Genomic DNA, 27,797 nt, shown 5'->3' with positions numbered 1-27,797 from the left:
AAACTGTGGGAACTTCCTCCAGCCAGCCAGGAAGCAGTTACTTCTGAGTGGACACATAGTTCCACTAGTTCTACTCCATCATCTCCCCCAGGGTAAGCTCGGTCCCATAACTGACCAAGTAGTTACAAACTGAGTTCAAGCAACGCCTAGTGTAACGAATTTGTTTGATGAGCAAATCACAGGATGCAGGGAAGCATACTGCCTGGTTTCAGACCACTAACTGCACATAACTAAAACTGAAAAAACAAAAACAAAACAAAACAAAAAACCCTCAAAGACCAGAAAAGTGCTGTCCACGTGACTTGGTCTTGCACTTCCTGCCGTTTGTCCGTAGCTGATCTATAAGATGGCTTCTGTCAGGCGGCTGGCTCCTTACTGTAGGGATGGCAAGTTACCTCTAAGCATCTCCTGTGTGCTGCTTTGCTGGTGTCGTGGGAGAGGGAACAAAGCTGGAGTGCATCTTTAATAATACTCACTGCTGGGGGTTGGGGATTTAGCTCAGTGGTAGAGGCGCAAGGCTCTGGGTTCGGTCCTCAGCTCCAAAAAAAAAAAAAATACTCACTGCTTCCAGTTTGTTAAATCACATTCAAATGGCGCAGGAATCACCTTTTACTCTTGTTAAAAGAAAATCCAAACAACTAAATATACAGAGGCCCACACTATTAGAGGGCCAAAAGAAGAGATCTCACTGACCGTTCTCTATCTAGGTCCTTCTCCTTTCAGTTACTCCAAAAGAACATTCTTAAGAGACTGAGGCATGAATAGGCAATCCCAACAACACAATTTGAATCTTTTGGGAAGAATTTTACTGGTATAACATCTAGCAAGATAGAGAAATGTTAGGTGTTTAGACGGATCAATGATCAGAATAAAGAAGAACACTTGGGCTGTCGGTTGGTTCTGCTCTTGGTTTCTGTGGGTGCACATGTTGAACCAGGTTCTCACCAGGCAGCTCTAGCTGGCCTCACACTGACTTCCTTTCTCAGCCTCCTTCCCAAGCAGCCGGAATTACTGGTCAGTGACACCTTGCCCAGAGCAGAGTGCCTAATTCTTGATATTAAAAAATACCAAAGACAAGCCACTGCGACCGCAGCTGCCAGCACTCACGTCAGTCAGCAGGCTGGCAAGGAGCAGCCTGCACTGGCCTTCCCAGACACAGACCCTGGTCCTCAGTCCTCGCTTTGTTTATCTGGTGATGCAGGGTTCCTAGGCAGGCGTAGCAGCTCCTCAATTCTCTGAGCATCTTTCTCAGGCTGAATCTTCTCTAAGCCACTTTCAATTTCCATAGGGAGAAGCTCAGTGACCTGCAGATTGCGTCTCCTACAATAAAAAGACAGACCCATCAAGTACTGCTTTAGCACCTGTGTTTACAGAGACTGCCAACAAAGGGGAAACTACGAAACTTAGGAGCAAATATTGGCCCTTGCATTCACAATACAGACTTGCTTCTCTCTCCTATGAGACTCCACTTTCAGTGTAACCATGATTTCCAGTCCAGTACCAACATGGCCACTAGACGACTACCATATTCTGGGACACTGTCCTGCAGCTCTTCCAGGAGTAATGAACCCGTGCTAAGGCTTACATCTCAAAGCTGGGCTGCTCTCCTACCCTTCAGACCTAAGGGACTGGGGGCCTCTGCCACGATGTAAACGCTCCCACCAGACCTGTGGCTCATGAGGATATGCAATAATAATCTAGGTGAAGTCATATAGGAAAACTCTATAGATACTTACAATCAGATACACATTTATGAGAAGTAGAGTCAAATTTCTAACAGATCAGTTCTTTTCCTAAATAGAATCTTAGTATCTTCCTTTGATTATCAAGGCAGTCTACAACTTCAGTCTCCACCCAATCCAATTTGACCATTCTTCTACCCTACCATGTTTAATCTTCTCTATTTTTTGCTAGGACAATTTTAAAAACCATTTCTCTATATTCTTTTCAAGCACAAAGGCACAGATATAAAAAAATCACATAACCATTGGAACTGACTCTTCTTAGAAATACTATATACATTTTCATGACCCATGTAAGCTACACATTAAAATTTTTTATTCTTATTTTACATGTATGGGTATTTTGATGCATGTACGTCTATGTAACACATGTATGCCTGATGCCTCCAGAGGCCAGAAGAGGATATCAGATTCCCCCAACTACAGACAGTTATAGCTACCACGTGAGCTCTGTGAACCAAATCTAGGTCCTCTGGAAGAGCAGTCAGGGACATCTCTCTAGCTTCTACATTAACATTGTTCTTCTTAGCTGAAGAATTCCCTACTTTCTATATTTCATGTTATCGCTGTCACTGATAAACTCTTGTTTTTTCCCTTTTTATAATTGGAATATAATCATTATTTGTTCATATTTCCCCAAATGTTAATTCTTTCTTAGCATTCTGTATCATAACCAAATAGGTAATATTCTTTCCTTTCTAATCATTTTCTTAATCCGTTGTTTTTAAAAAAGGAAGGTTTCTATGACATTTGGGACACTACAAAAAAGTAATGTTCCCAAGGTTTTAATAATTCACAGTATTAGATTTTATGTTGCCACTTAGAGTTTAAATGCTTCATCCTAGAACCTAGACAACTACATGCTCCACATGCCCTCTTACCACACAGAGGAAGAGCAAAAACAATGTTGAGAATTAGAGTAAATTCTGTCCCTAAAGCAACCGGACAAACAAAGGACTTAAAGTTAAGGAAAGTACCCATTGTCACAGCTAAATCATCCCTCAGGGCAGCACATATCTATATTCCCAATAGTCAAGAGGACTATTGAGAATCTGAGGCTGGGTTGAGCAAAATATTGAGACTCTCAAAATAAACTATGAAACCTAATTTACAGTCAAGCTGAAATGTAAGCCGTTTTCAAGGTATTATTGGCTCCAAATTAATGCTTTTTCTCCTGTTGCATTTAAGTCCTTGAGAAGAGACCTACTTAGTGCAATTACAACTGTGTATCTGTAATTACAAATGTGTGTATGTATGTGTGTAAAACAAAAAAAAAAATTTCAAATAAAATTCCTGAAAAAAACTGCTTATCTGACCAATTAGGAAAGCAGCAGCAAGGCCAGCAGATGTCATCTCAGACGCCCAGGAGTTACCCGTGATGGACACGAGCACGCAAGCGTGCAGATGACAGCGGCTGGGCGTGGACAGTCAGTCATCAGTCTTACCATCCTACCCTAGAAATGGAGAGTATTAGGTCAGGCCTGTTGGCACAGACCTGTAATCCCAGTTACTAGGAGGCTGACCAAAGAGTATTTTGAGTGCAAAGGCCAGTCTGGGCAACCTGGTGAGATACTGTCTCAAAACAAAAATTAAAGGGTGCCTGGAGATGCAGTTCATCCATAGAGTGCTTGTCTAGCATTGCGAAGATCCTAGTAAATCTCCAGCACTGAAAAACAAAAGCCACACTGTAGCACATGAAACCACCAGACAGAAGCACAAAGGCTTTCAGGCTTTCAGGCTTTGCAGCAGCAATCCATCTACTTCAGCTTTTTGACTACATCAGTAAGTAAACTTTCAAATGTGGACACAGCAAGTAACATTTTTACTCCCCCCCCCCATGAGACCAAGTCTCATATATATATAAAAACCTAGAACTCATGGAGATCACCTTGTCTCGGCACCCAGATATCTTAAAAATAGAAGCACCCATCTACATCACCGCCCCCCAAGACTCAGGGGAATATTATAGAGGGAGGGAGGACAGAAGGGCTTTAGGAGCTGAGAAACTAGGCTGTGAACACTGTCTTCCCAGCACAGATGGCTGCAGCCTTGTGCCCACAGAGCAGCTGTGAACACCTGCACAAGACTTCATAAGGTTGGGCCAGTCACAACTCCTTCATGGATCAGAGAGAGGTTCAGGAGGCCCTGCCTGATCCTAAGAATTCATTTATAGTCTGTATGATCACTGAGGAAGCAGAAGAGGCAAGAACAGCCTCTTCTAAGTTGCTTATGCTCTTGTAAACAACCATTTACCAATGTGCATGTAGTGTCTAGGTAAACCTACTGATACACAGAGGGGCTAGGAAGGAAGGAAGGAAGGAAGGAAGGAAGGAAGGAAGGAAGGAAGGAAGGGAGGGAGGGAGGGGGAGGGTAGGGAAAGGAAAGGAAAGGAAAAGAAAGGGAAGGGGAGGGGAAGGGAGGGAAGGGGAGGGGAGGGGAGGGGAGGGGAGGAGAGGAGAGGAGAGGAGAGGAGAGGAGAGGAGAGGAGAGGAGAGGAGAGGAGAGGAGAGGAAGGAAAGAAAAAAAGGACAGACAGGCTGACCTAAAGAAACAGCCTGGTCAGATTAAAACATAAAATCAGTGCCTTTCATTTTCCTCTTCCCTAATGAAACGGTCTTAGACAATACAGACTAGGAGACCTGACAGACTCAGGAGAAGCAGACTGTAGGGACCTGAAGAGTGCTTCACAGAACTCTGTCCATTATCTGGACTGTGCTAGGAAGTCAGACCATGGCCTTCGGACTCCTTACCACTCTTCCAGCCTCTGCTCCTGCTGTGCCTCCCTGTCCTTCTGTCTCCTCTCTTGAACTGTCTCACCACAGTGCTTCTCGAGGGCCATCAGCAAGCTCCCCATCGGCGTGCTGAGGGGAAACACAAAGTTCAAGGAGAAAGTCATTAGCCTGCTCCACACAGGAGTGAGTGCCTGCTCACCTACCACAGAGCTGCTTGTGCACTGTCAGATACAGAAAAAAATACCAAGGTAATATTTTTCCAGGGTTATACAACAAAGAAAAACAATCATTGTAGTTTCTTTGACTGGCATAAAACAGCAATAGATCTAGAAATGGTTTGCGTGTTTGTTTGTTTAAATCATTAATAAGAAATAAACCAACAGCCCCCTTGCCCTTTGGCACCTAGGCCACGAGAGCTGGTGAGCTGCCCCTGCCCCTTGCTGGCTGTAGCACTCAGGAGAGCAGGTCCTACACCTCACCTGGGCAGCACAGTAGAGCCAGCCCTGATGGAGGGGGAGCAGGTGGGTGTGAGCGTAAGAGAGCTGCCCTTGCCACTCATCTGCCCCCCTAGCCCTTGCCCTTCACCACCTGTGATAGTTGGGAGAGCTGGCCCAGAGGTCATAAGAGTGGGAGAGCTGACCAGGCTTTCTACGAATGGTGGCATTGGGTGACTAGCTGAAGCGGTGTTGGAGAGCCTGACCTGGTGGTGAAGATAAGGGAGAGCCAACGGGCTGACCAGGTCAGCTACCACCCTGGCCCAGATCTAGGACTTTAGAGTTGGCTATCCTAAATTCTGTATCATCTGTGAACTGTTAGGGCACATGTAAGGGTCAGTCCTGTTGATCTAAAGCTGCAGGATCTCCATGACACAGGGCAACAGCGATAACTGGGGAGTCCTAGTGAGAATCCAATATTGATAATATCACAGAATTCAGAGACCTTGAACAGGGCCAATGAATGACCATTGCAATGAACATGTGCAAGTGAAGGTGTGTGCACAGAGGGGTGCACTGTGGGACACTATGGGATACAGTGGGACACACTGTGACACACCACAGCTTCCACAGGTGCTTTCTATGCTTTGTTTCGTTTCTTCTCTTGTTTGTGTGTTTTTTATTTGGGGGTGGGGGGAAAGCTGCAAGGGAGGGCAGAGAGTGGATACCAGGGAGACTGGGATGCATGATGTGAAACTCACAAAGAATCATAGTCAAAGAGACAGACAGACAGACAGACAAACAGACAAACAAAGAGGAGAAATGCAAAGACTAGTTCATTCATATAGCACCAGCCCTGGAGGGGAAGATGTGTGGTGGGATTCTTTGGTGGAAGAAGGAAGTTACTAGAGCTCTGAGGGACAGAGTCATGAAGCATCTTCATATTCTAGAGTCTGGTGTAACTGACAACTGCTGTGTCACCAGCTATGTCCTAAGAGACTGATACAGGGGCAGCAGTTAGGAGTACTTGTTGTCCTTGCAGATGACCCCGGTTTGATTTACACTGCTTTCAAGGGACCTAATGACCTATTTAGTCCTCTGAGGGCAGTAGGCATGTACTCATATACATATAAAAATAAAATAAACAAACATCAAAAACAAAGCCAAAACAACTTCATTAGGGCTTGGGGAGAAGACGTGGGTTTGGAAGCCCAGCACCCAGGTAAGAAGTCAGGTGTGGTAGCATGTACCTCTACTCCTGTACAGGGGAGGTGGGGAGAGGGGAATCTTGAGCCAGTCAGTGAGCTCCAGCTTCAGTGAGTGATCCCATTTTAAAAGTAAAGTGGATGGAGCTGAAGACACAGCTTAGTGGTAAAGCCCTTCCTGTGGGTCAAGGCCCTCAATTTGAACCCCAGTGTGACTAGATAGATAGATAGATAGATAGATAGATAGATAGATAGATAGATAGATAGATAAACAAAAAGGTAGAGAGCGATCAAGGAAGACACCCAACATTGATTTCTAGTCTCCACACCCATGAACATAATGCACATGTATACAAAAAAATGTGTGTGCATGCACAAAAGAGACTGATTTAGATAATCATCATAGGGACAAACAGGATTTGGTCCCTATGTTCTCAAGATAAAAATTTTATAAGGCAAATTCTCTCTGGCCAGAATTTCAATAATCTCATTTACATTCTCTTTCTTTCTTTCTTTTTTTTTTTTTTTTGCTAAACAAAAGAAATCCAAAAATACATCAGCAGACATTTAAAAAATGTCTCACTGAGAGGGGGTGAGGGAGAGAATTATGTATTACTAAAAAGAGAAACCATGGGCTGGAGAAATGGCTTAGTGGTTAAGACCTTCCAGAGGTCCTGAGTTCAAATTCCAGCAACCACATGGTGGCTCACAATCGTCTGTAGTGGGATCTGATGCCCTCTTCTGGTGTGTCTGAAGACAGCTCCAGTGTGCTTATATGTAATAAATAAATAAATTTTTTAAAAAAGAGAAACCATTACATGCTACAATGTAAATAAATCTCAAGCAAGTTGGTAAGCAAGTGAAATAAGCCAGTTACAAAAGGACGAAATGTTGTGATTCCATTCATTCAAATGCTGTATGATTCTGGTATGCATGTCAAAATTAAATAGAAGGGAAAGTAAAAAGAAGGTTGCCAATAGCTGGGTGGAGTGATGAGAGGAATTACAGTTTAAAAATATAGTTTCAGGTTTTAGACAAAACATTATGGGGATGTAATGTACAACAACATTAATATGTTTAATATTACTGAATTCATACTTAAAATGGTGACAATGTGGGAAAATGGGAGGACCCATAAGAACAAAGTATTATGAAAATGCCATGCTCCATTCTATACTAATTTTAAAAACTAATAAAAAATAGTCAAGATGATAAGTGTAACATATTTTTGCTGGTTTGACAGAGGGGGTAAAATGGCAGGTGTACATGCCTGCAATCCCACTGCCTCAGAGGTAGCAGTAGGAAGATCAGAAGTTCAGGCTTAGTCTTGGCTACATGGGGATGTTGAGGCTAGCCCAAACTAGTGACCCTATCAGGAAAAATTTTCCCACTAGCTTCAACAATGTTTCCCTCCAGACCAAGCTTATAGACTACCAATACAACAAAAATAATGTTAGCAGTGGGTTTTGACAAACGAAATTTCATTCAATTAAAAAACTGTAAAATAAGCCAGGTGGTAGCAGCATATGCCTTTAATCCCAGCACTCAGGAGGCAGAGGAAGGTAGATCTCGGAGTTCAAGGCCAGCCTGGCCTACAAAATAAGTTCTAGGATAGCCAAGGGTATACAGAGAAACCCTGTCTTGAAAAAGAAAACTGTAAAATAAAATCCATAAATCCAGCTGTGTGTAATAAATCATGCTTATAATCTCAGCATTCAGAAAGCTAAGGATGATAACAAGGTCAAGGCTGGCCTGCCCTACAGAGCATCTCAAACCTCTCAGTCCCCTCCCTTCAGAACAGACAACCATGATTCAACCTGACAAAGTGGTAGGATGGCAGATGGGTGGGTCAGCAGGGATGAAGGATAACTCGTTCAGAAGAATGTCAATTAATGGGAACACAAGGATGGCCAGGACCAGGCTGTCTTTGTAAGCACCTTCCCAAAAACCAAGGTGCAAGGATGTCAATGCATTGTTAAAACCACTGCAGCAAAGGCACGTGGGGACGGGATGACGGGTGTTCAGTCACATGCGCTCCCTACCTAATCACATGGGAAAGAACTGCAGTGGAACTGAATAGAGAGCCCTGCCTCAAGTCTCCCCACATTTGCTGTCCGAATCCCTCCACTGCTGGAACACGGTCTAAGAATGGAGTCGTGTGAGGACTGAGTGCTTGAGAGAAAACTTCAAAACAAGACAAAAGAGTCTTGTGACCTCAGTTTCTTCAAAACACACAAGTGTTCTTAGGGACTGGCCCATGCTGTGCCCTCCCAGGTGTATGGAGAGATGTGAGTTGTCTAAGAGACTCACTGTCACCTGCCACTATGATTCAGCTGTCCCTGTGGAAAGATCTCTGCCATGGGTGACTTGTCCTGTAATTGTTCACTTGACTAAAGGATTCCTCTTGACCCTGTCTGATGCTCTGAATAAAGATGGAAATCACATGAGACTTTGGTCCACCTCATCTTTAGGATCCAGTCTCCTGGGTCCCATTGTCTCTAGTACACCTGTGGTTTTGCCATGTTGCATGGAAATATGGATTTTGGAGTTCTGGTTTAATCAAGAAGGAGATTATCTGGGTGAGTGAGCTTAAAAGCTGTCTCCTTTGTCTGAAAAGGAGCAGAAGATTCAGTGTGAGGAGAGAGATTGTTATTCTGAACATGGATGGCCCATGAGAAAGATGTGGGTGGCCTCTAGGAACAGGGAGGGAGTGTCTGGCTTTCAGTCCCAGCGAGGAAATGCGGATCACAGACTGTTTGACTCAGACTCCCTCTAGTGCATGCCAGGGAATAGTACACGGGATCATGTAACAGTTTTAGTTTTACTGTTTGCTTTTGGTTTATTGATTTTTTTGAGACAAGGTCTCATGTAGCCCAAGCTGGCATCATATAGGTAGCCAAAGATGACCTTGAACTCCTGTCTTTTATATTGTAATTCAGCGGTTTTCAACCTGTGGGTCCTGACCCCTTTGGGGAGTTAAATGACCCTTTCACAGGGGTGACATATTAGATATTTACATTGCAACTCTCAATGGTAGCTAAATTACAGCCATGAGGTAGCAAGAAAAGAATTTTATGGTTGAGGTCACCACGCCATTAGGAGCTAGCCGTGTTAAAAGGTGGAAGCGTCAGAAGGCTGAGAACCGCTGCTCTAAGGGCTGAGATACAAGTGTGATCCACCCTAGTTTCCAGGCAGCCCCATACTCACTGATATCTGCCTGCCTTACATTCCCACCAACAGTGTGTGCAGCTTCCTCTCACCTCCATCCTTGCCAACACAGATCATCACCAATATACCAAATACTTAACGCTTATAATGGGTGACATACATGCCTCTTGCTGTGCTATACACCAGGGGCACAGCTGCACTTATGTAGCAACCCTGACAAAAACATTTAACCCAAAGCTAACGCAAGGATAATCAAAGCAAACTGAGAACCACTCTGGGGACTGCAGTGGCAATGAAAGGGCTGACACCTCTATTGCAAACTCTCCCTAGCAGACGCATGCTGATACAGTTAGGGGTAATCCCAAATGGTTCAACTTAGCCTTGTGCATGCTGGGCTTGTGCTCTGATGCTGAACTGATTTCCCAGCCCTGCTAAGTCTTTAAACCATTACACTTCTTACTCTGTGTGCGCACGTGTGTGCGTGAGCATGGGTGCGCAGGTCACAGACAATCAGCAGTCAGATCCTTCCTTTGAACATGTGGGTTGTAGGGATACAAGTCAGGACAGCAGGCTTGGGGGTAAGCTTACTGAGCCACTTCACAAACCCATACACAGCTTCTCTATTGGGGCACGGGGGTATTTCGAGGCAGAAGCCCTCTGCGTAGCCCTGGCTGTCCTGGAGCTCACTCTATAGAGCAGGTTGGTCTCACAGTCAGAGCTCTGTCTGCCTCTGCCCACTGGACTAAAGGCTGGGATTGAGTCCATCATGAGGCCTTAGTATACTCATTAATCCAGCTTCTCAGTAGGGTTGAAACCATTTTGAATTTCTAGCATTTTAACTAGGGAAGAAGAAGAAGAACCTTTAAGTAAAATATGTATTCATGGAAACAAAACAAATAACAATTCTAACATGCTACAGCACACATGTGTTCTCTATGAACAATTTTCTGGTCATTTTTCTTGCTCCTTATGAATATTTTGTTTACGAGTAATTTCACATATTGGCGATGTTTACACATATTTTACCCCGTGAAAAGGAATCTTGAATATGCATCCTGTTTATGCTACTGAGTTGTTATTTACTGTTTTAATTACACTGTGATAACTATAAATACAACAAGTGGACAGTGAGAGCTGGGGTATGGCTCAGTGGGAAAGAGTGTGCGTTGTCTTTGCTGAGTACCTGACTTTTATCCCTAGCACCCAGCCAGGCAGCTGACAAGTGCCTGGAATGACAACGTCAAGGGATCTGACACTTTTTGGGCACAGACACAGACACACACATGTACACATTAAAAAAAAAAATCCACAATTTTTAAGTTAAAAAAAGCATTTGGTTTTAATCCTCTCATAACTGCCCCAATAAGGAACTAGATAGTCACGGCCCCTGATGATACAAGACAAACATCTTTTAAAGTCTCTGAGGACTAGGTTTGTGCTTTATTAGTATATAGTTCTATGTACTAATCCCTTCAGTAGACAAGACAGACTAAACCAAGTTAACACTTACCCCAACAAAGCTCCAATTATACCGCCAGCCACCAGGCCTCGAAGACCTAAGTTTATTCTGAAAAGGCCTCCTGTGACAGCTATTTAAAAGGGGAAAAAAAGCAATGTTAAATCACCTTTAGATGCTACACTTCTATTCTTTCACAGTAAGAACACAGACCCCGAAGTGAGCTTTCTGAATCCAGCGTGAACAAGGTATGAGGTATGAAAGTGTGAAGAGCCATCAAAATACCTTTCTGCCTGCTCTACGGTAAGAAGAAAGTATTTTATAAATATGAATCCTCAGTCTTTCCTATAGCTCTAATTCCAGTTTTTCTTTTCCAATTTCCTCTTAAAAGTTGACGGTATATTTCACTTTCGTCCACATCTTTCACCTCTTTCATCCCCCATGCCCTACCCCCTCCCACCATCCCCTACCTCCCCACCCGGGTTTCTCTGTAGAGTCCTGGCTGTCCTAGAACTTGCTTCATAGACCAGGCTGGCCTCAAAGTCACAGAGCTCTGCCTGCCTCTGCCTCCCAAGTGCCCAACCAAAGACAATAAGCAACAGCAACAAAAACTACTTCACCTGCCTCAGAAGATTAGGCCTTCTAGTCTCACTCCTCTGTACTGCTTGGTGGACTACACTGTGCAAGCAGGCAGACCTGCAGAGGCAGCATTTAGCACACAGTGCCACCTGCTGACCAGTACAAGGAGTGCAACTCTTTTCACCAGAATTGTATTTCTAGGACAGTTTATTTCCCTTTTTAAAACCAGGGTCTCATGTAGCTTCAAACTGAGTAAGGAGCTGAGAATGACCCTGAACTTCTGATCTTTTGCCCTCTACTTTCTTAGTTCTGAATTTACAGTAGCCATGCATCACCACCTAGAGTGTCTGTGGTGCTGAGGAATAAACCCAGCAAACAATGCGTGTAATGCAAGCATTATACCAACGCACTCCAGAATCACCGGCCCCTTGTCCTCTTTACACTAACGCCATCTTAGGTGGTAAGAAATTTTAGGTGTTTAGTCTGAGGCTCATGTATTTAACTATTTATTATATATTTAACTATTTAACTATTATATATTCTATTAAACTATACATTCATTTAATTTTTTTTCTAAATTAAGGACAAAAACCACTTTCAATCTCATTTCTCAGAAATAGTATATTGTTAGTCTTCTTAACAAAATATTTTTAAGAAATAAAATTAGGCCAAGCATGCATGCATACATATATATTATATATCTTTTAATTTTCTCTGAATATATCACTAAATCCATTATCGTTAAATTTCTAGCTTTCGATACTAAAGCTTCCCACAGGGTAGCTATTCTATTGCATGGACATACCACAGATTTTTGTCTCAATACCAGTTTTCTATTTGTAAGTGTATAAATAAAAGTACTCTTGTGCATAAATATGAATACCCTTGACCACTTCTTTAAGATGAACTCACAGAAATAGAATTCTGGGGCAGAGGAGCAAACACTTCTACTTTAAAGATAACTTTTTATCAGAGTGTGAATTTGGGAGGAGCATGGGCAGGCAGCACTGTGCTGGTTAACCCTAACCCTAACCCTAACCCTAACCCTGAATCTCCTCTCCAGGCTCCAGGTGTGATGGCTGCTCTTGGTTGTCAACCCAACTGCATCTGAAATTAACCCCAAACAGAAAGGTGCACACCTCTGTGTGCTTAAGTGAAAATAAGATCCACTTCAAATCTGATCGTTAAGGCGGAAGACGCAGTCCTCTGATCTGGGCCCACCTTCTGCTGGAGGCCCATATGAGGAAGACGGAAGCTTCTGCTCTTGTCTGGCCAGCAAAGCCATCTGTCACTGGATTAGAGTCTACTACGTCTTCAGGATTCTGGTGTGACTGAGGCCAGCTGAGGCATCGAGCCTTATGGACTGAACAACTGCTGGATTCTTGGACCTTCAGTTCATAGGCAGCCATCGTTGGATTACCTGACCACAGTAAATCCTCTTTCTTGGAAAGGTTCATTCTACAAACTCTGTTACTCTAGAAACCCCTGATTAATATACCAGGGTATGAACATGTTTAAGGCATTGAACCTTACTTACTACATTGTTATTCAGAAAGGTTACCAAAGAGTTACCTACAATCAGAAATGTTCAAGATTGGCTTTGGGTTTTGTTGTTTTGAGAAAGGCAATAAGACTCTTTTTTATTTTTGGTACTTTTTTTTCGGAGCTGGGGACCGAACCCAGGGCCTTGCGCTTCCTAGGCAAGCGCCCTACCACTGAGCTAAATCCCCAACCCCGAAAGGCAATAAGACTCTTAAACACAGGCTAGCCTGGACCTCACTAGGTAGTCCAAGCTGGCCTCAAATTTGTGATTCGCTTGCCTCCATGTCTCAAGAGCTCAGATTAAAGGTGTATACAACCCATACATGGATATTCTGCACTCGGAATTTGTTTCTCAATTGACAGGCTTTAAAAATGCCATCTTAAATTTCATTTCTCTATGTAAATTAATTTTTATGCTTTAAAATACGCATATATAAACATACACACACATCATCCTACTTAGAGTCAACCTACATGCAGCTATATTCCCCCAATATTTTATCAATTTCTACCTATCTTAATGAATCTTAAACTTTGTTATATTGAATGTTGTTGCAATTTGACTTCTTTCCACATAGTTAATAACTGTCCTAGCCCATCAACTGTCAATCTTCCTGGATCTAAAATATCACCGTTAGATAAGCCTATACACTCAGTCTTTATTTCTGATTCTTTAAATTCTGTCCAACATGTCTGCAAACAACCCCAAATATTCTACATATATCATAATTTTATTCATGTTTTGATTTTCTGATGACAAGATCCCCTTAATTCCTTAGGGAATTCTTTGCTGTGCTCACAGAGTCAGACTTCAGGCAGGCGTTTCATATTTATCAAGTCCTCCATTTAAACAACTCTAATCTTCACTCCATTGCTCTTCATTTAAAAATCAAGATGAAAAAGCCAGTTTCGTTTTTCCAATTTATAAAGACACACAGAACGGTTCAGGGTTTGAGCCATTCTCTTTCAGGGTTTGCGGTGACTTCTTGAGTTCTAAGCTGCCTCTGACAGAACCAAACAGGACTGCTTTCTTTACTGAGGGGCAGAAACCTGCGAAAGTGCTGTTGGCACAGCACAGCGCCACAAAGAGAAACGAATACAGAGCTTTTTTTTTTTTTTTTTTTAAAGATTTATTTATTTATTATATATAAGTACACTGTAGCTGTCTTCAGACACACCAGAAGAGGGCATTGGAACTCTTTACAGATGGTTGTGAGCCACCATGTGGTTGCTGGGAATTGAACTCATAACCTCTGGAAGAGCAGTCGGGTGCTCTTAACCGCTGAGCCATCTCTCCAGCCCCCGAATACAGAGCTTTTTAAGCAATAAAAATCAAGGCTTGGTCAAAACCCTCAAAAGGATAAGTCTAAGCTCTGCATACGTGAATCTCTGTGGTTCTTTAGATGTGCAGATGAGACGCTCAAACCTGGAGAGGCTACTCACTGTTCTCTTTCCCCTTCCCTCCATCCGTATTTCCACTGCATGTAGGTACGCTCAATCAACTCCCTTCGCTCTTAAAATTCTCCCTTTCAGAGGAAATAATCTATACTGATCTTGCTTCAAGTTCATTCCACTGTCTTCCTTAAAAAATTAAAAAAAAAAAATATAGCTGGGCTTAGTGGTACACACCTTTAATCCCAGAACTTGGGAGGCAGAGGCAGGTGGATTTCTGAGTTCAAAACCAGCCTAGTCTACAGAGTGAATTCCAGGACAGCCAGGGCTACACAGAGAGTACACTGTAGGTGTCTTCAGACACACCAGAAATCAGATCTCATTACAGATGGTTGTGAGCCACCATGTGGTTGCTGGGATTTGAACTCAGGACCTCTGGAAGAATAGTCAGTGCTCTTAACCACTGTGCCATCTCTACAGCCCCCAAAAGATCCTTTCTTAAGGAACAGAAAGCAAACAAACTTTTTTCCATGCATTCTGCTCTTACTCTACAGTCCACACTGCACTCAAGTTTGAGGGGCTCCTGCTGCCCCAGCCTTCCAGTCGCTGAGTTACAGCCGTGAGACACCATGCCTGGCTAATTCTTTCCTCTGCTTGCTTACATCTACGGCTGAGTTCTTCTCCAGTAAATTTTTAATATTTTTATGAGTATAAAAATACACATTTGTGTGTTTGTGTATGTGTGCATGTATGGATATGTACCATAGCATGCATGTAAAGTTCAGGTGTAGCTCCTCACTCTTTTGAGGGCACTCTGCTCCTTCCCAGTCTGCAGCTGTCAGCGTAAATGGTCTGAAATGCTCTAATACTGTGTCCACGTCACACCCAAGCCACACCTACTTGTTGTTCCTTTCTGTCACACGATCTGTTACTGTACATCCTCATGGGCAACACTGAATGAAAGCAAAGATCTTGTCTGCTTTAATAACTGCCAAGGGTCAAATACAAGGCTATACCTAAGTATATTTTGTATGAATGTTGAATAAGATACAGTATAAAGCCAATAAAAAATCCACAACTCTGATTCATAAATCCTATATATTCTAAACCATATGTGAAATTAAAATGTGAACAAGAATAAAACCACCTTACCTCCAGCAATGGCAAAATGGCTCAAGGCATCTTTATTTCGATACACAGTTAGTCCAGTGTTCACTGTGCTGGGAAGAGGAGAGAAAAAAAATCATTTCACTTAAAAAGTACATGCCATCCCTTCCTGACTGTCACTCAGAAGTAAGACGGGCAGCTCGGCTGGGAGGGTGGCTGCTTATCATGAAGGTCTGGCTTCGATCCTACCTCAGACGAGGCATGGTCGCTCATGTGTCTACTCCAACATTCCATCTGGAGGCAAAGGACAGACATCCAAACTCATCCTCAGCTACATATCAAGTTCAAAGCCAGACTGAGTTACATGAGACTCTGTCTTTAAAAAACAAAAATGGGGCTGGAGAGAAAGCTCAGTGGTTAAGAGCACTGGCTGATCTTCCAAAGGACCCATGTTCAATTCCTAGCACCCAAATGGAGGCTCACAACTGTCTGTAACTCCAGTTCCAGGGAATCTGACAGACACCCCCCCCCCACACACATAGGATATAAGTAGGCAGAATACCAATATGCATAAAATAAAAATAATAAAAAAGGTTGTTATTAAAAACAACAACAGTCCTACTATTCCAATCTCTAGCCCATGTCTAGGCCCCTTCAGGATGTTCTAGACTAAGATGCCTTTGAGTGTTTAGGTAAACCTATTGAGGAATGTAACAATAAAATTCCCAGGACAAATTATTCATTCAGAAGCAGAAACTTATGAAGACGGGCTTGGTAGCATTTTCCTTCCTTCGAGACTCCGATTCTGTCTCGGCATGGCGGCACACTGCGATCCCAGGAGTGGGAGAGTAAGGCAAGGAGACTGATTTCAAATTTGAAGCTAGCCCGGGAGACACAGTGAGTTTAAGTCCTGCCTGAGCTACGCCGCAAGTCACCCATCTCAGAAAAAGAAGAGAGAACCCCTATACCTGATTTTGACCCCAGTTGTAGAGCCCTGTCTATATGTTATCTTGTACATTATTATGTGCATTATTATAGAGTATATACATATGGGTTACTAAGAAAAGGGCATTATGGGGCCAGTGACATGACTGTGGATACGGCACTCACTGCCACGCCCAACCTAAGTCCAATCCCCAGGAACGGCATGGTGGAAGGAGAGGACTGCAAGTTGTTCTTGGATTGCCACTTGAGAGCTCCCGCGCGCGCACACACACACACACATACACACACACACGCAGACACACGAAAAGGCATTTTAAATACACTCATGTGTTCAGTTTCTAAAGACCTCTTGCTCAAAGGATATACTCCTAAAAGAACACGGGCACGGTGGCACTCACCTGTAATTCCAGGACCTGGAAGGCTAAGGCAGTTTGAGGTCAGCCTAGACAACCCTGAATTCTATGTCAACCTGAGATGCACTAAGACACCACCGCCACCAGCATCTACTGCCTGCCGCCCGCCGCCAAAGACAAAGACAAAGACACTCTTGTCCAACTGAGAGCTTACTTGAAAATGGTCACGAAGACTGCGGTTCTCCAACTCCAGCGCCAGCCATACCGAATGAAGCCCCTTGTGGCAGCACGATGCGCACTTTGCTGAAAACAATTTATTAAAATGCTGTGAGTTGGGCTGAAGAGATAGCTAAGTGGTTAAGAGCACTGACTGCTCTTCCAGAGGTCCTGAGATCAAATCCCAGCAACCACATGGTGGCTCACAACCATCTGTAATGGGATCTGATGCCCTCTTCTGGTGCGTCTGAAGACAGTTACAGTGTACTTATATATAATAAATAAATCTTTTTACAAAATGCTGTGAGGTTTCAAGATACCTTGACATTTTCCTTATTATAAAACTTCTATAGAGAACTGTCAACAGCAAAATACTCAGTTCATTGTGGTGGCTTGAATAGGTATGGCTTGCCCAGCCTAATGTGTGTGAATGCTTGGCCATAGGGAGTGGCACTATTAGGAGGTGTGGCCTTGTTGGAGGAGGTTTGTCACTGTGGAGGCTTTGAGGTTTTAATATGCTCAAACTACAGCTAGTGTGGGACACAGTACAGTCGCCTCCTGTCTGCAGATCAGGATGTGAACCACAAGTGTGACAACTCACTCAAGATCATAAGTATCTTATATCGCTGACTGCTTTGCTTACTCTATTCCATAGCTGGCCCAAGGTCATCATGACATCTTGAGCATCCCTGAAAAACAGCCAGTTTATCCCTTACTGCCTCCCAGAAGACCATGAAGCCCTGCTTTGGGAAACTGTAGCATAATGGCTATGAGGACGGCTCTGCATCTACTGGTGCTGCCACAGAAGTTTACTGACATGGCCACTCAGGTTCCTACCCTCAGTAAGTCCATCCTGAATCTAACCTGCTGCTTTTAGAAAGCTACCAAGTAAAATGGCATCAAAACGGCAGTGAAACAAATAGCATAAAAAGTCACCCTAAGTGCACACAGTGTAGTCTCAGGTACCATGTGCTCTCCCGTATCTTTAACAGTGATACCCACCCTTCCACCACTGATGCTGACTGAGGTCACTCCCTCAACGGCCACTTTGTGAAGCTCATTTTCTGATGTGACAACAAACTTGGCAACAGAGTGGTGAATCTTATGGTCCACCGGGCCTTCAAGAGGTAGGAAGCCTTGGACTACCCATCCCAGCAAGTATACTAGAGGAAGACCGTCAGTTGCTGGGTCCCAACTCAGCCCCCAGTGTCCTGTGCATCTCCCCTCAATTTCCATTCCAGGGCCCTAGAAGAAGGTTTAGGGGGTCCTACTCTCAAGTACCATCAATAAAGTTCACTGTTGGGGTTGGAGAGATGGTTCAGCAATTGAAAACACTTACTGCTCTCCCAGAGAACTTCACATCATATAGTGGCTCAAAACAATGTTGGGAGTTACCTCTGTGTACCCTAGGCTAACTGGCCCTCAAGTTTCTAGGTGATTCTCCTGTTTCCACCCATGTCACTGTGGGAACATGACTCCAGTTCCATGAAATCCAACACCCTCTTCTGACTCCTGCAGTCAGCAGGCCATGTCCTTGGTACATATACATACACGCAGGCAAAACACTCTTACACATTTAAAAAATCCACTGTAACCCTCACCCCCAATCCCACCCCAAAAGAAAGGAAAGTTTTAAAGAAATAAAAATAAATCAGTAAATAAAGGTCAATTTCAGCAGGTCTGGTGCACACACCTATGATCATCGCACTTGGGAGGCAGACGCAGGTGGATCTCTTAGTTGAAGGTCAGTGTGGTCTGCATAGGGAGTTCCAAGACAGCCAGAGCTACATAGCAAGACACTATCTTTAAAAAAAAACAACAACAACAACAAATAGTGCTAGTTTCAACCAAGCAGTCTGTCAATTAAGTAGTAACTACAATGGCAGTTCTAAAGCCAGCAATAGCAATGCCCATTAGAAACTGGAGGAAAGAAAAACAAACACCAAATGCCGAAGAAATGCTTACTTAAAGGCAAGGACTTTAAAAAAATAGATGTGGGCTTAAAATCGAAGAAAAAGAAGATTGGCAGAGAGCCCTTTATGCAAAAATAAGCTAATGGCTTAGCCAGTAAAGAAGCTAGCCACTAAAGCTTGACCACCCAAGTTTGAAAAGCTGGATGCAGTGGCCTGAAACCGAACTGCAGCACCCCACAGTGACATGGGTGGAAACAGGAGAATCACCTAGAAACTTGAGGGCCAGTTAGCCTAGGGTACACAGAGCATAGGTAGAAACAAGAGGTGACTCTCAACACTGTCCTCTGAATTCCACAAACACACACACTGAAAATAATAAGAAATAAAAAGTTAACATATTACCTCATTTACATTTGACAACATTCTCTTCAGGAAAGTACTTTAGTTCTAACTAGCACTTCAGCGGGAAGTTCACCACTGCTGCCATTAGGGTGTTAAAGAATAACTTCATAACTGAAGGGTATGCTGTCTGTCTGCACAGCACATTTTCACCTATTAGCCCACCAAACAGCAGGTCTGGTATATCATGAGATACAGTTTGCATAAAACCCATGGGAAGACCCTAGCTCCTATATGATGTTGGGCAAGTCAAAACCTCTAGTACAGGGGATAGGGGAGCTAGACAGAGGCTCAGCAGCAAAGAGCACTTGATCTCCTGCAGAGGACCTGAGTTTGGTCCCTAACATCCACGTAGGGTGGCTCATAACTTCCTGTAACTTCAGCTCCAGGGGATTTGATGGCCTCTGTAGGCACCTGTACATAGTATAAACACACACACACCCCAAGAGTAAAATATTAAAAGTTATGTCTGAACTCATAGCTTTTAATAAATAGGCGGCGGCGGCGGCGGCGGCGGCGGCGGCGGCAGGCGTCTGAAAGCACATTCGGAGCACAACACACATACGGCCCAGTTCTAACTCTGGGTGCCTGCGGTCTAGGAGCAGCAATGCCCAGGAAGAGTAGAAGACAGTGCAGGCCTAGGTCTTGGTTTCAAAATACTAATCTTCCTTACAAGAGACTTGTTCCATGTTAAAGCACAGCGCCGGGAGGCAAAGGCCAGAAGACCTCTGTGAGTTCAATTCAGTTTGAGCCCAGCCTAGTCTCTATCACAAGTTCCATAACAACCAGGACTACAGAAAGAGACCTTGTCTAAAACAAAAATAGAAACAGAAAAAGTTCCTTGGAATGAGAGTAAAAGCTGAGCCAGGCAGAACTACTGTGAGCTGAAAGACAGACTAGACCACAAAGCAAGATTCCTCTTAAAACAAAACAATCAAACAAACAAGAAGCATGGGGCAGAGGAACTGCTTAACAAGGACCACGTGTCCCAAGTACAAGGCGACAGGAGTATGAGAGGAAAAGGCAATGACGGACTATAGCTACTGGATAAATAAGAACTTCTGAGCACACACTGACAGAAACAAATTATAAACAGAAATCACATATGTAAAAAATATGCTAGAATTAGCAAAAGGCTATTTGACAATCATAATAGTAAAACCACTTCAAGAATGAATTGAATTCTAAAAGCACGGGGTAGATGAAAATGGGATATTTACAATAATCTATAAAGTACTTATTTCCTCAAAAGAAAAAGGCAGTAATTTTATATTATAAGAACTTAGAACACTTTATCTTAACCCAAAAACTAAAAACTTCATACCAAGCGTCAGAGAACAAACAGATGTTACCTCTGAAGCAAGGCGCTGAGATACCAACCCAGGTATTCCTGCCACAAAACAAGTCTGCATCCTTTTTTCCACTTCTCACCCTTCTGTGTGTGTGTGTGTGTGTGTGTGTGTGTGTGTGTGTGTGTAACTGCTCAAGGGTAAGACTGACAGAGAAACTGTTTCAGACTAAAGGATTCTAAGGAGGTATGAGGCAAATTCAATATGTAATCTACTGCTAGATGCTAAAGCAGACAAGCATATCTTTCTTTTAAACAGATAAACTGAAGAATGAAGAGTCAGGAAATTCGCCTGGATACTCAGCATCTGTACTTCCACTGCTAGAAGGAAGACATCTAATTTCTTCATCTTGACATTTCAAAAATCCCCTCTACCCGAGACCTAACAGAAACGAGATGTAAAGAGAATAAACCGGTGTGGCCCTAGGTATTAGGCCATCAATACTTACCACGGCATCGAATCGGTTGTGATAAATCTCTGCTTGACTCTGCTCAATGTAGCGTCTTTTAGCATAAATAAAGGCAGGTATCCCTCCATATGCCCAGCCAATGATGCCGGCTGAAAGTGCTGCCCTGCAGATGTAGTCCATTTCCTTTGAGATTTTCCGCTGTTCACTAAACACCAGAAGGGAGATGTTGTTAGAACGTTATATAAAACACTGCGCTCGAATTATTCCTAATGCTCACACCTTATTTTCAGTTATGGGCAGAACTGATTAAATCCCCTCGGGAATTGACGCAGTTATGGAAAAGCAGCACGAGTTGGGTGGACACCTGCGATAACAGCATTTAGGAGGCTGAGGTGGAGGAAGTCATGAGTTCGAAGCCACTCTGTGCTACATAATGTAACCCTGCTCCCAAAAACAAATGAAAAGTGAAAAAGCAATGCCTCTGTCTTGAACAAAACCAATCTATGCTGTTAGAAAACCTGCATGTTAACTACCCTGGGGAAGAGGGCACAGAGGGGAGCTTCCAGGACACTGGTCACAACAATTTCTGGTGTTGCGTAAACAAATGTGCTCCTTTATGAAGAAAACTCGTTAATAAAACACAGATCTGTTTTTCTAAATATACAATACAACCCTAGAAACAAAGGAAAGTTTTTGAGTTGGATATAAAGACTAATATTTTCATTTTTAAATTCTAAGCTAATAAATACCACATGAACTCATGATACTTTTGTTTGCTTTGCTTTGGTGTTTTTGTTTTTGTTTTTTGGGTTTTTTGTTTTGTTTTGTTTGTTTGTTTGACAGGGTTTCTCTCTGTAGCCCTGGCTATGTTGGAAAACACTCTGTAGACCAGGCTCTACAGGATTCAAACTCACAGAGATCCTCCTGCCTCTGTTTCCCAAATGCCGAAATTAAAGGCATGCACCACCACCACCCAGCTTGAACTCAAGAGATTTTTAAGACCAATATATAAAACAAGGATTTTAAACATCTGAAATGTGGATTCTAAAGATGTCCAAACCCAGAGGCTGGAGAGATGACTCATTCAATGGTTAGGGGCATCTGCCGAGGACCCACGTTCAGTTCCTATCACCGACACAGAGGTTCATGTCTATAACTCTGATTTCAGGGGATCTGACTCTTCGAGCCTCCTTGGATATGAAGTACCTACACCGTGTACCATGTACATACATGCAGACAAACATTTAAACGCATGAAGTAGAAAATGAATAAATAAATCTCATTTTAAAAAAAGAAGTCAGGAAGCGCAAGGCCCTGGGTTCCGTCCCCAGCTCCGAAAAAACAAAACAAAAAAAAAAAGTGTAACTCATTTGTAAGGGGTTGGGGATTTAGCTCAGTGGTAGAGCACTTGCCTAGGAAGCGCAAGGCCCTGGGTTCGGTCCCCAGCTCCGAAAAAAAAGAACCCAAAAAACAAAAAAAGTATATTTTAAAAAAAGAAGTCACGGGCTGGAGAGATGGCTCAGTGGTTAAGAGCATTGACTGCTCTTCCAGAGGTCCTGAGTTCAAATCCCAGCAACCACATGGTGGCTCACAACCATCTATAATGGGATCTGATGCCCTCTTCTGGTGTGTCTGAAGACAAGAGACACTGTGCTTGCATACATAAATAAATAAATATTAAAAAAAAAAAAAGAAGTCACAATCTAAACATTGGCTTTATGAAATACACAATCACTACAAAAAGCACGGAAGCCACCACAATGGCCCCAGCTTGTAGTCACAAAGCTTGAGAGGCTAGGCAGGAAAATCCCTGAGCCCAGGAGTTCCGGGCTCCATGATGCACACAGTAATGAGAGCAGTATCTTTATTGAGAAAGCATCTCACACTGCCCAGGAGCTCCTGATCCTCCTGCCTCCACCTCCCAAGTACGAGCATTATGGGGCTTGCACACCTATGCCTAAAAAGCACAGAAGAAAACAAATGCTGAGAAAATTTACAATGTAGTGGGCAGTGCAGGACCATTTAAAGTAAGGAGGAATTGTTTAATTCAAATCATGCCCCTCCAACACATAAAACACTAGAACTTTAAGAATTTGTAGGATGGCCTCTTATATTTCTGGCTGTGAGCCTAGCCTTTAACAGTTGCTCTTAAAATAGACAATGGGCTGGAGATGGAGAGATGGCTCTGTGGTTAAGAGCATTGACTGCTCTTCCAGAGGTTCTGAGTTCAATTTCCAACAACCACATGGTGGCTCACAACCATCTGTAATGGGATCTGATGCCCCCTTCTGGTGTGTCTGAAGACAGCTACAGCGTATTTATATATAATAAATAAGTAAATCTTTTTTTTTTTTAAATAAGTAAATCTTAAAAAAAAAAAAGTTCAGGGTCATCCTCAGCTACACAGGCATTTGAGACTAACGTGGGCTATATGGGACCCGATCTTAAAGTCCCTCTAAGAAAGAAAATTAAATAAATATAAAAATAAGTAAAGGCTCTAAAATGTCACAAAGATAGCCCAAGCAGCTAAAGATACCAGGGCTCAGTAACGGCATGGTCTCAACTTAGAAACAGTGGGGCAGAACTCTGCAATCTGCTAAGCAGCATGCAACCAGATCAACCTCTCTGAACCTTGGATTTTCCCTTTCACATCATGGGCAAAAAACATAAAAATTGCATTAGATTATTTTCCAAGTTTCTTTCTGTTCCAGAATTCTATGGCTTAAAGTACTGATAAAAATGACCGTCTTCTGTGAGTCATGGTAGTATGTATATTTTTTTCTCTTACACACTACATAAAAATCTTTCAAAAATATACAAACGTTTCCAAGGACTTTTAAGAAAAACTGACACATTATTTCTTAAAACAAAGACGATGGGGCCCAGATTCCATTTCCAGCATCCACATGGCAGCTTGCACTGTCCTCAGGCATGAGGTACACGGACATACACGAAGGCAAGACACTCATATACATAAAATTTTTAAAAAGGTGCTGAAACATATAGAATCATTAAATCCAAGTCTGCCAGCTCCTTTGTCCCAATTTATTTAATCACTTGATAACACAGTGTAGTATGGCAAATTACTTCATGAAAAGACAAACTTTCACCATTAATTAATAAAGTTAAACATCAGGTGGAAGTAATGCAGGAGTAATCATTTACTCTTCACATTGTTTATCTTAGTATATTAGGCAAAGTGAGATAGCGCTGGGCGTGTAGCATCTGTGCCAGATGAGGTCTTGACATTTGCACAATGGGGCAAAAGAGAGGGGCTGGGGCCAGAAGACCAGGGTGTAATCCCAGAATCTGGGAAGCTGAAAATGGATTGTTGCTTTGGGTTTCAGGCCAGCTTGGTCTACACGAACAGCAAAACTCTGTTTCAAAAAGGAGAGTTGGGAGGCTGGAGAGATGGCTTGGCAGTTAAGATTATGTACTAGTTTTACAAAGGGCCCGCGGTCAGTTCTTAGAACCGGTCAACTGACTTGCAACTCCAGATCCACCGGAATCTGACAGCTCTGGCCTAAGGACATCTGCACTCATGTGCCCATACCCAAATACAGACCCACATATACACGTATTTCTGAAAAATGGAGGTGGGAACAAGGATCAGAGAGGATGGAAGGAGAGAACAGTTATCACTTTATTTCTTATGTAAAATAACAATAAATTGACAATTTTCTCTGTCCTTCCCACTTTTGGCGTATATACTGGCAAAGAAAAATCAAAGTTCGGGACCAAATGAAATACGAAAAAACAATAATATTGTAGAGTTCTAAATAAATAATAGTCCTCAGTGATACTACATGACAATAATCGGATTAGTCCAATTTTTCCAATATGTAAAATTAAGTATTAGTATCACTAGAACGATACTGTTTTAACAGTATGACTCTGAATGAGTCTGACTCAAAAGCCTGCGTGTCAATCAACCAGGTTGGACATAAGGACGCTATCAGGGCAGAGAACATTCAGCTTCCCTGCGGGTATCCCGCAAGCAACCCTCCCCACACACCCGAGGTATTTTTACTCTTTGACAAACAGCTGCCGGAGGCGGTCCCATCCGGATTCCGAGGAACCGGGGTCTGAGACATAAGAACGCAGCTCCGGATCCTCCACAAAGCTTTGGGAATCCGCAGCCACAGCACCCGCAGCAAAGACTCGGGGGAAAGGACCCCAGGCTCCACAAAGGCGGCTGCGAGGCGCAGGCGGCGGCGCCTCCATGGCGCCCTCCTATCCGCAGAGAGACAGACACCCTAGGGTCGGCGGACACCGTGGGAGAGGGTGACCCACACAGCCCACCAGGGAACCCTTCGGGACACTGAACCTCACATCCGGTCCCCAGCCGGCTCACTTCCGGAAGCTCTCGGAAACAAGAGAGCGGAAGTCCCACCCCCAGCGTGCAAAGGCCAAGGGTCAGGACAACGAAAGGCTGAAGGCTCTTCCGGTAGGGCTAGGGGCGGGAAGGGCGGACGGCCGCGGCCCGGAAGTGAGTTGGCGGTTGTTTCGTTCATCTAAGTAAGGTCCTAAGGTGTTTGCGCACCGTCGCTGTGGTCTTCTGAGCCTGCTCAGCTTGAGGTGTTCAGGGACTTAAGTGAGATAGCTCATTTAAGATGCAGAAAGTCGCATAGAATTCAGAGCAGGTGCAGTGAGGGAAAGAAACAAGCGAAGTGCTTTTAAGTCACGCCCACCCGGTGAGCCGGGGGAAGCTTCCTGCCCCGAGCAGAGCCCCCCCCCCCCTTTCCCTGATCATTAAGGTGCACCCGAATAGGTTCGAGATTTGAAAACTCATTTTGAGGGGTTGGGGATTTAGCTCAGTGGTAGAGCGCTTGCCTAGGAAGCGCAAGGCCCTGGGTTCGATCCCCAACTCCGAAAAAAAGAACCAAAAAAAAAAAAAAAAAAAACTCATTTTGAAATATCAGCTGTGGGCATTTCTTTCCCATAACGTGGCTTCCAATGCAAGTATCCGTATGTTTACTGCTCTTGAGACGGCAAAAGATCTAGAGTTGTTTAATAACTCCAACTATTGTCTCATGTTACTTTCTGCTGTCGTGCTTCCAAGTCTAGTTAGTTAACATTGGAATGCACTCTCACTGGATGAAGTGGGCATGTCTGTAATTTCAGCCTTTCGGAAGTGGTGCAAGCAGATTATCAGTTCAAGACCTGATTTGGCCATATACGAGGCCACCAGGGCTTCACAAGACCAGCTAAAAACCACAGCATGGTTCCTGCCACCTGTCAGATATCTCAAAACCACCTGTACACCAACTCTAGAGTATCGTACACCCAATTCTGGACTCCTGTACCCACAACTTTTTAACACCAAGACAAAAATCAAAAACGTTTACCAAGGTAAAATATTCCCAATTGATTTGTGTAATTTAGTTATTGGTTGTTCCACATCTCAGTCTTTGCAAACCCCTTCACCTGCTTTTCTCTTTTCTAGTTCCACACTGGATATACAGCTCAGTGGTGTATCACTTCCACCGTGTACCTAAATAAGTGACTACAAACTTTCATAAGGATATATCGACAGTATCTGGGGAACTGATTGTGGGGCATCTCTACAGATGAGGTTCAGAAAAGTGCCTTAAATGAAACCCCCATCCCATTTACTGCACTGGTATACTTGCCTATTGCTGATATGTCAAGGACTTAAGCTGCGTACTCATCTCTGTACTTATGAATTACCAATCAGTCTATACCATGAAGTAGGTGTTAAGTAATTATCCTTGGGGGGGGGGGGTGTCCAAGATAGGGTTTCTCTTGTATACCCCTGGCTGTCCTGTAATTAGCTCTGAAGACCAGGAAGGCCTCTATCTAAGCCATCCACCTGCCTCAGGTAATTAAATGATGATGAAGAATTCAGACCCCAATTCCTGGCTCTAGCTAGATGCCTGCTTGGTCTGATTTTTAGATGTGAGCACTGAGATCAGGGTCCCAGGGCCTGAAAGCCCAAAGAAATGTATGTACTGCCTGTCTAGCTTACATGTAAGAAAAGCTGAGTGCGTTTATTTGATATCCTTGAGGTCCTAGGAATGATCCTCAGACCTTGAGCTAGAGTCTTTCTAGAATCAGGTAGACATGAATGGGGACAGGGCAAAGGTTGGGCAAAAACTAACAAAATCATTTACATATAAGGGCTAGAGAGATGGCTCAGTGGTTAAGAGCACTGACTGCTCTTCCAGGGGTCCTGAGTTCAATTCCCAGCAACCACATGGTGGCTCACAGCCATCTGTAATGGGATCGGATTTCCCCTTCTGATGTACATGAAGACAGAGTACATACATAAAATACATAAAAATATATGAAATAAAATGTTAAAAATCATTACATATAACTCAAATGTTCCCAGGATCCTGTACCCTGTAGACACAAAGTCTTAGTACCAGATAGGTTTCACGAACTCTACAGCTTTTTCTCTTTGGGCAACTGGCGACTGATTTCATTTAGGTGGTACTGGGAGGTGATCCTGTGCCAGGGAAGTGTCCTGCCACTGAGCTACATCCTTGCCCAAAGATTCAAAGCTGCCTTTGCCACCCAGAATTTCCCTAGGACCTTGGCCATGGTTCACCTCACTTCTCTGCCTCACCTCTCTCCATCTCTCACTCTGTCAGCCTCCCACATTCCCCAAGCTATCATGGCTTACCTTCCTTTACCAGTAGAGAAACTCTGCCTCTTCTGTACTCTGATCTTCAAAGGCCTCAAAGCAATACTGTCAGTCAAAATGTTGGTATGGGGAGTAGCCAAAATACACTCTAACGTACACAGCTCTCTCATCCTCAGGACATGGACTTGCTAACCTGCTTGTCCCTCAGCACAGCAGAGTTCTGCTCATCAAACTAAACAGCTTTTT

The 27,797-nt window shown here is 43.4% G+C and overlaps 1 protein-coding gene and 1 long non-coding RNA gene across 6 annotated transcripts; one reads left to right on the top strand and one right to left on the bottom strand.

Annotated features, from left to right (window-relative positions):
- Positions 1-788: 788 nt before the first annotated feature.
- On the bottom strand, positions 789-25,261 carry Timmdc1 (translocase of inner mitochondrial membrane domain containing 1). The gene is made up of 7 exons (NM_001007676.1): positions 24,972-25,261; positions 20,981-21,146; positions 16,870-16,958; positions 15,403-15,470; positions 10,792-10,870; positions 4,493-4,603; positions 789-1,320 (listed from the first exon to the last, which is right to left on the bottom strand). Exons 1-7 carry the CDS (start codon positions 25,163-25,165, stop codon positions 1,170-1,172), a joined length of 858 nt encoding a protein of 285 aa, NP_001007677.1. The 5' UTR covers positions 25,166-25,261; the 3' UTR covers positions 789-1,169.
- Positions 25,243-26,561, top strand: LOC103693581 (uncharacterized). Of its 5 annotated transcripts, none has more exons than XR_010056288.1 (3): positions 25,243-25,388; positions 26,066-26,293; positions 26,388-26,561. It is a non-coding gene; the product is annotated as an uncharacterized LOC103693581 (long non-coding RNA). The 5 variants fall into 5 exon arrangements; XR_005491347.2 differs by having other exon boundaries at positions 25,345-25,430; XR_005491346.2 differs by having other exon boundaries at positions 25,378-25,459.
- The last annotated feature ends 1,236 nt before the right edge of the window (positions 26,562-27,797 follow it).

Source organism: Rattus norvegicus, chromosome 11, assembly GCF_036323735.1.
Source record: "Rattus norvegicus strain BN/NHsdMcwi chromosome 11, GRCr8, whole genome shotgun sequence".
Taxonomy (NCBI): Eukaryota; Metazoa; Chordata; class Mammalia; order Rodentia; family Muridae; genus Rattus; species Rattus norvegicus.
This window is presented reverse-complemented; position numbering and strand designations above follow the sequence as displayed.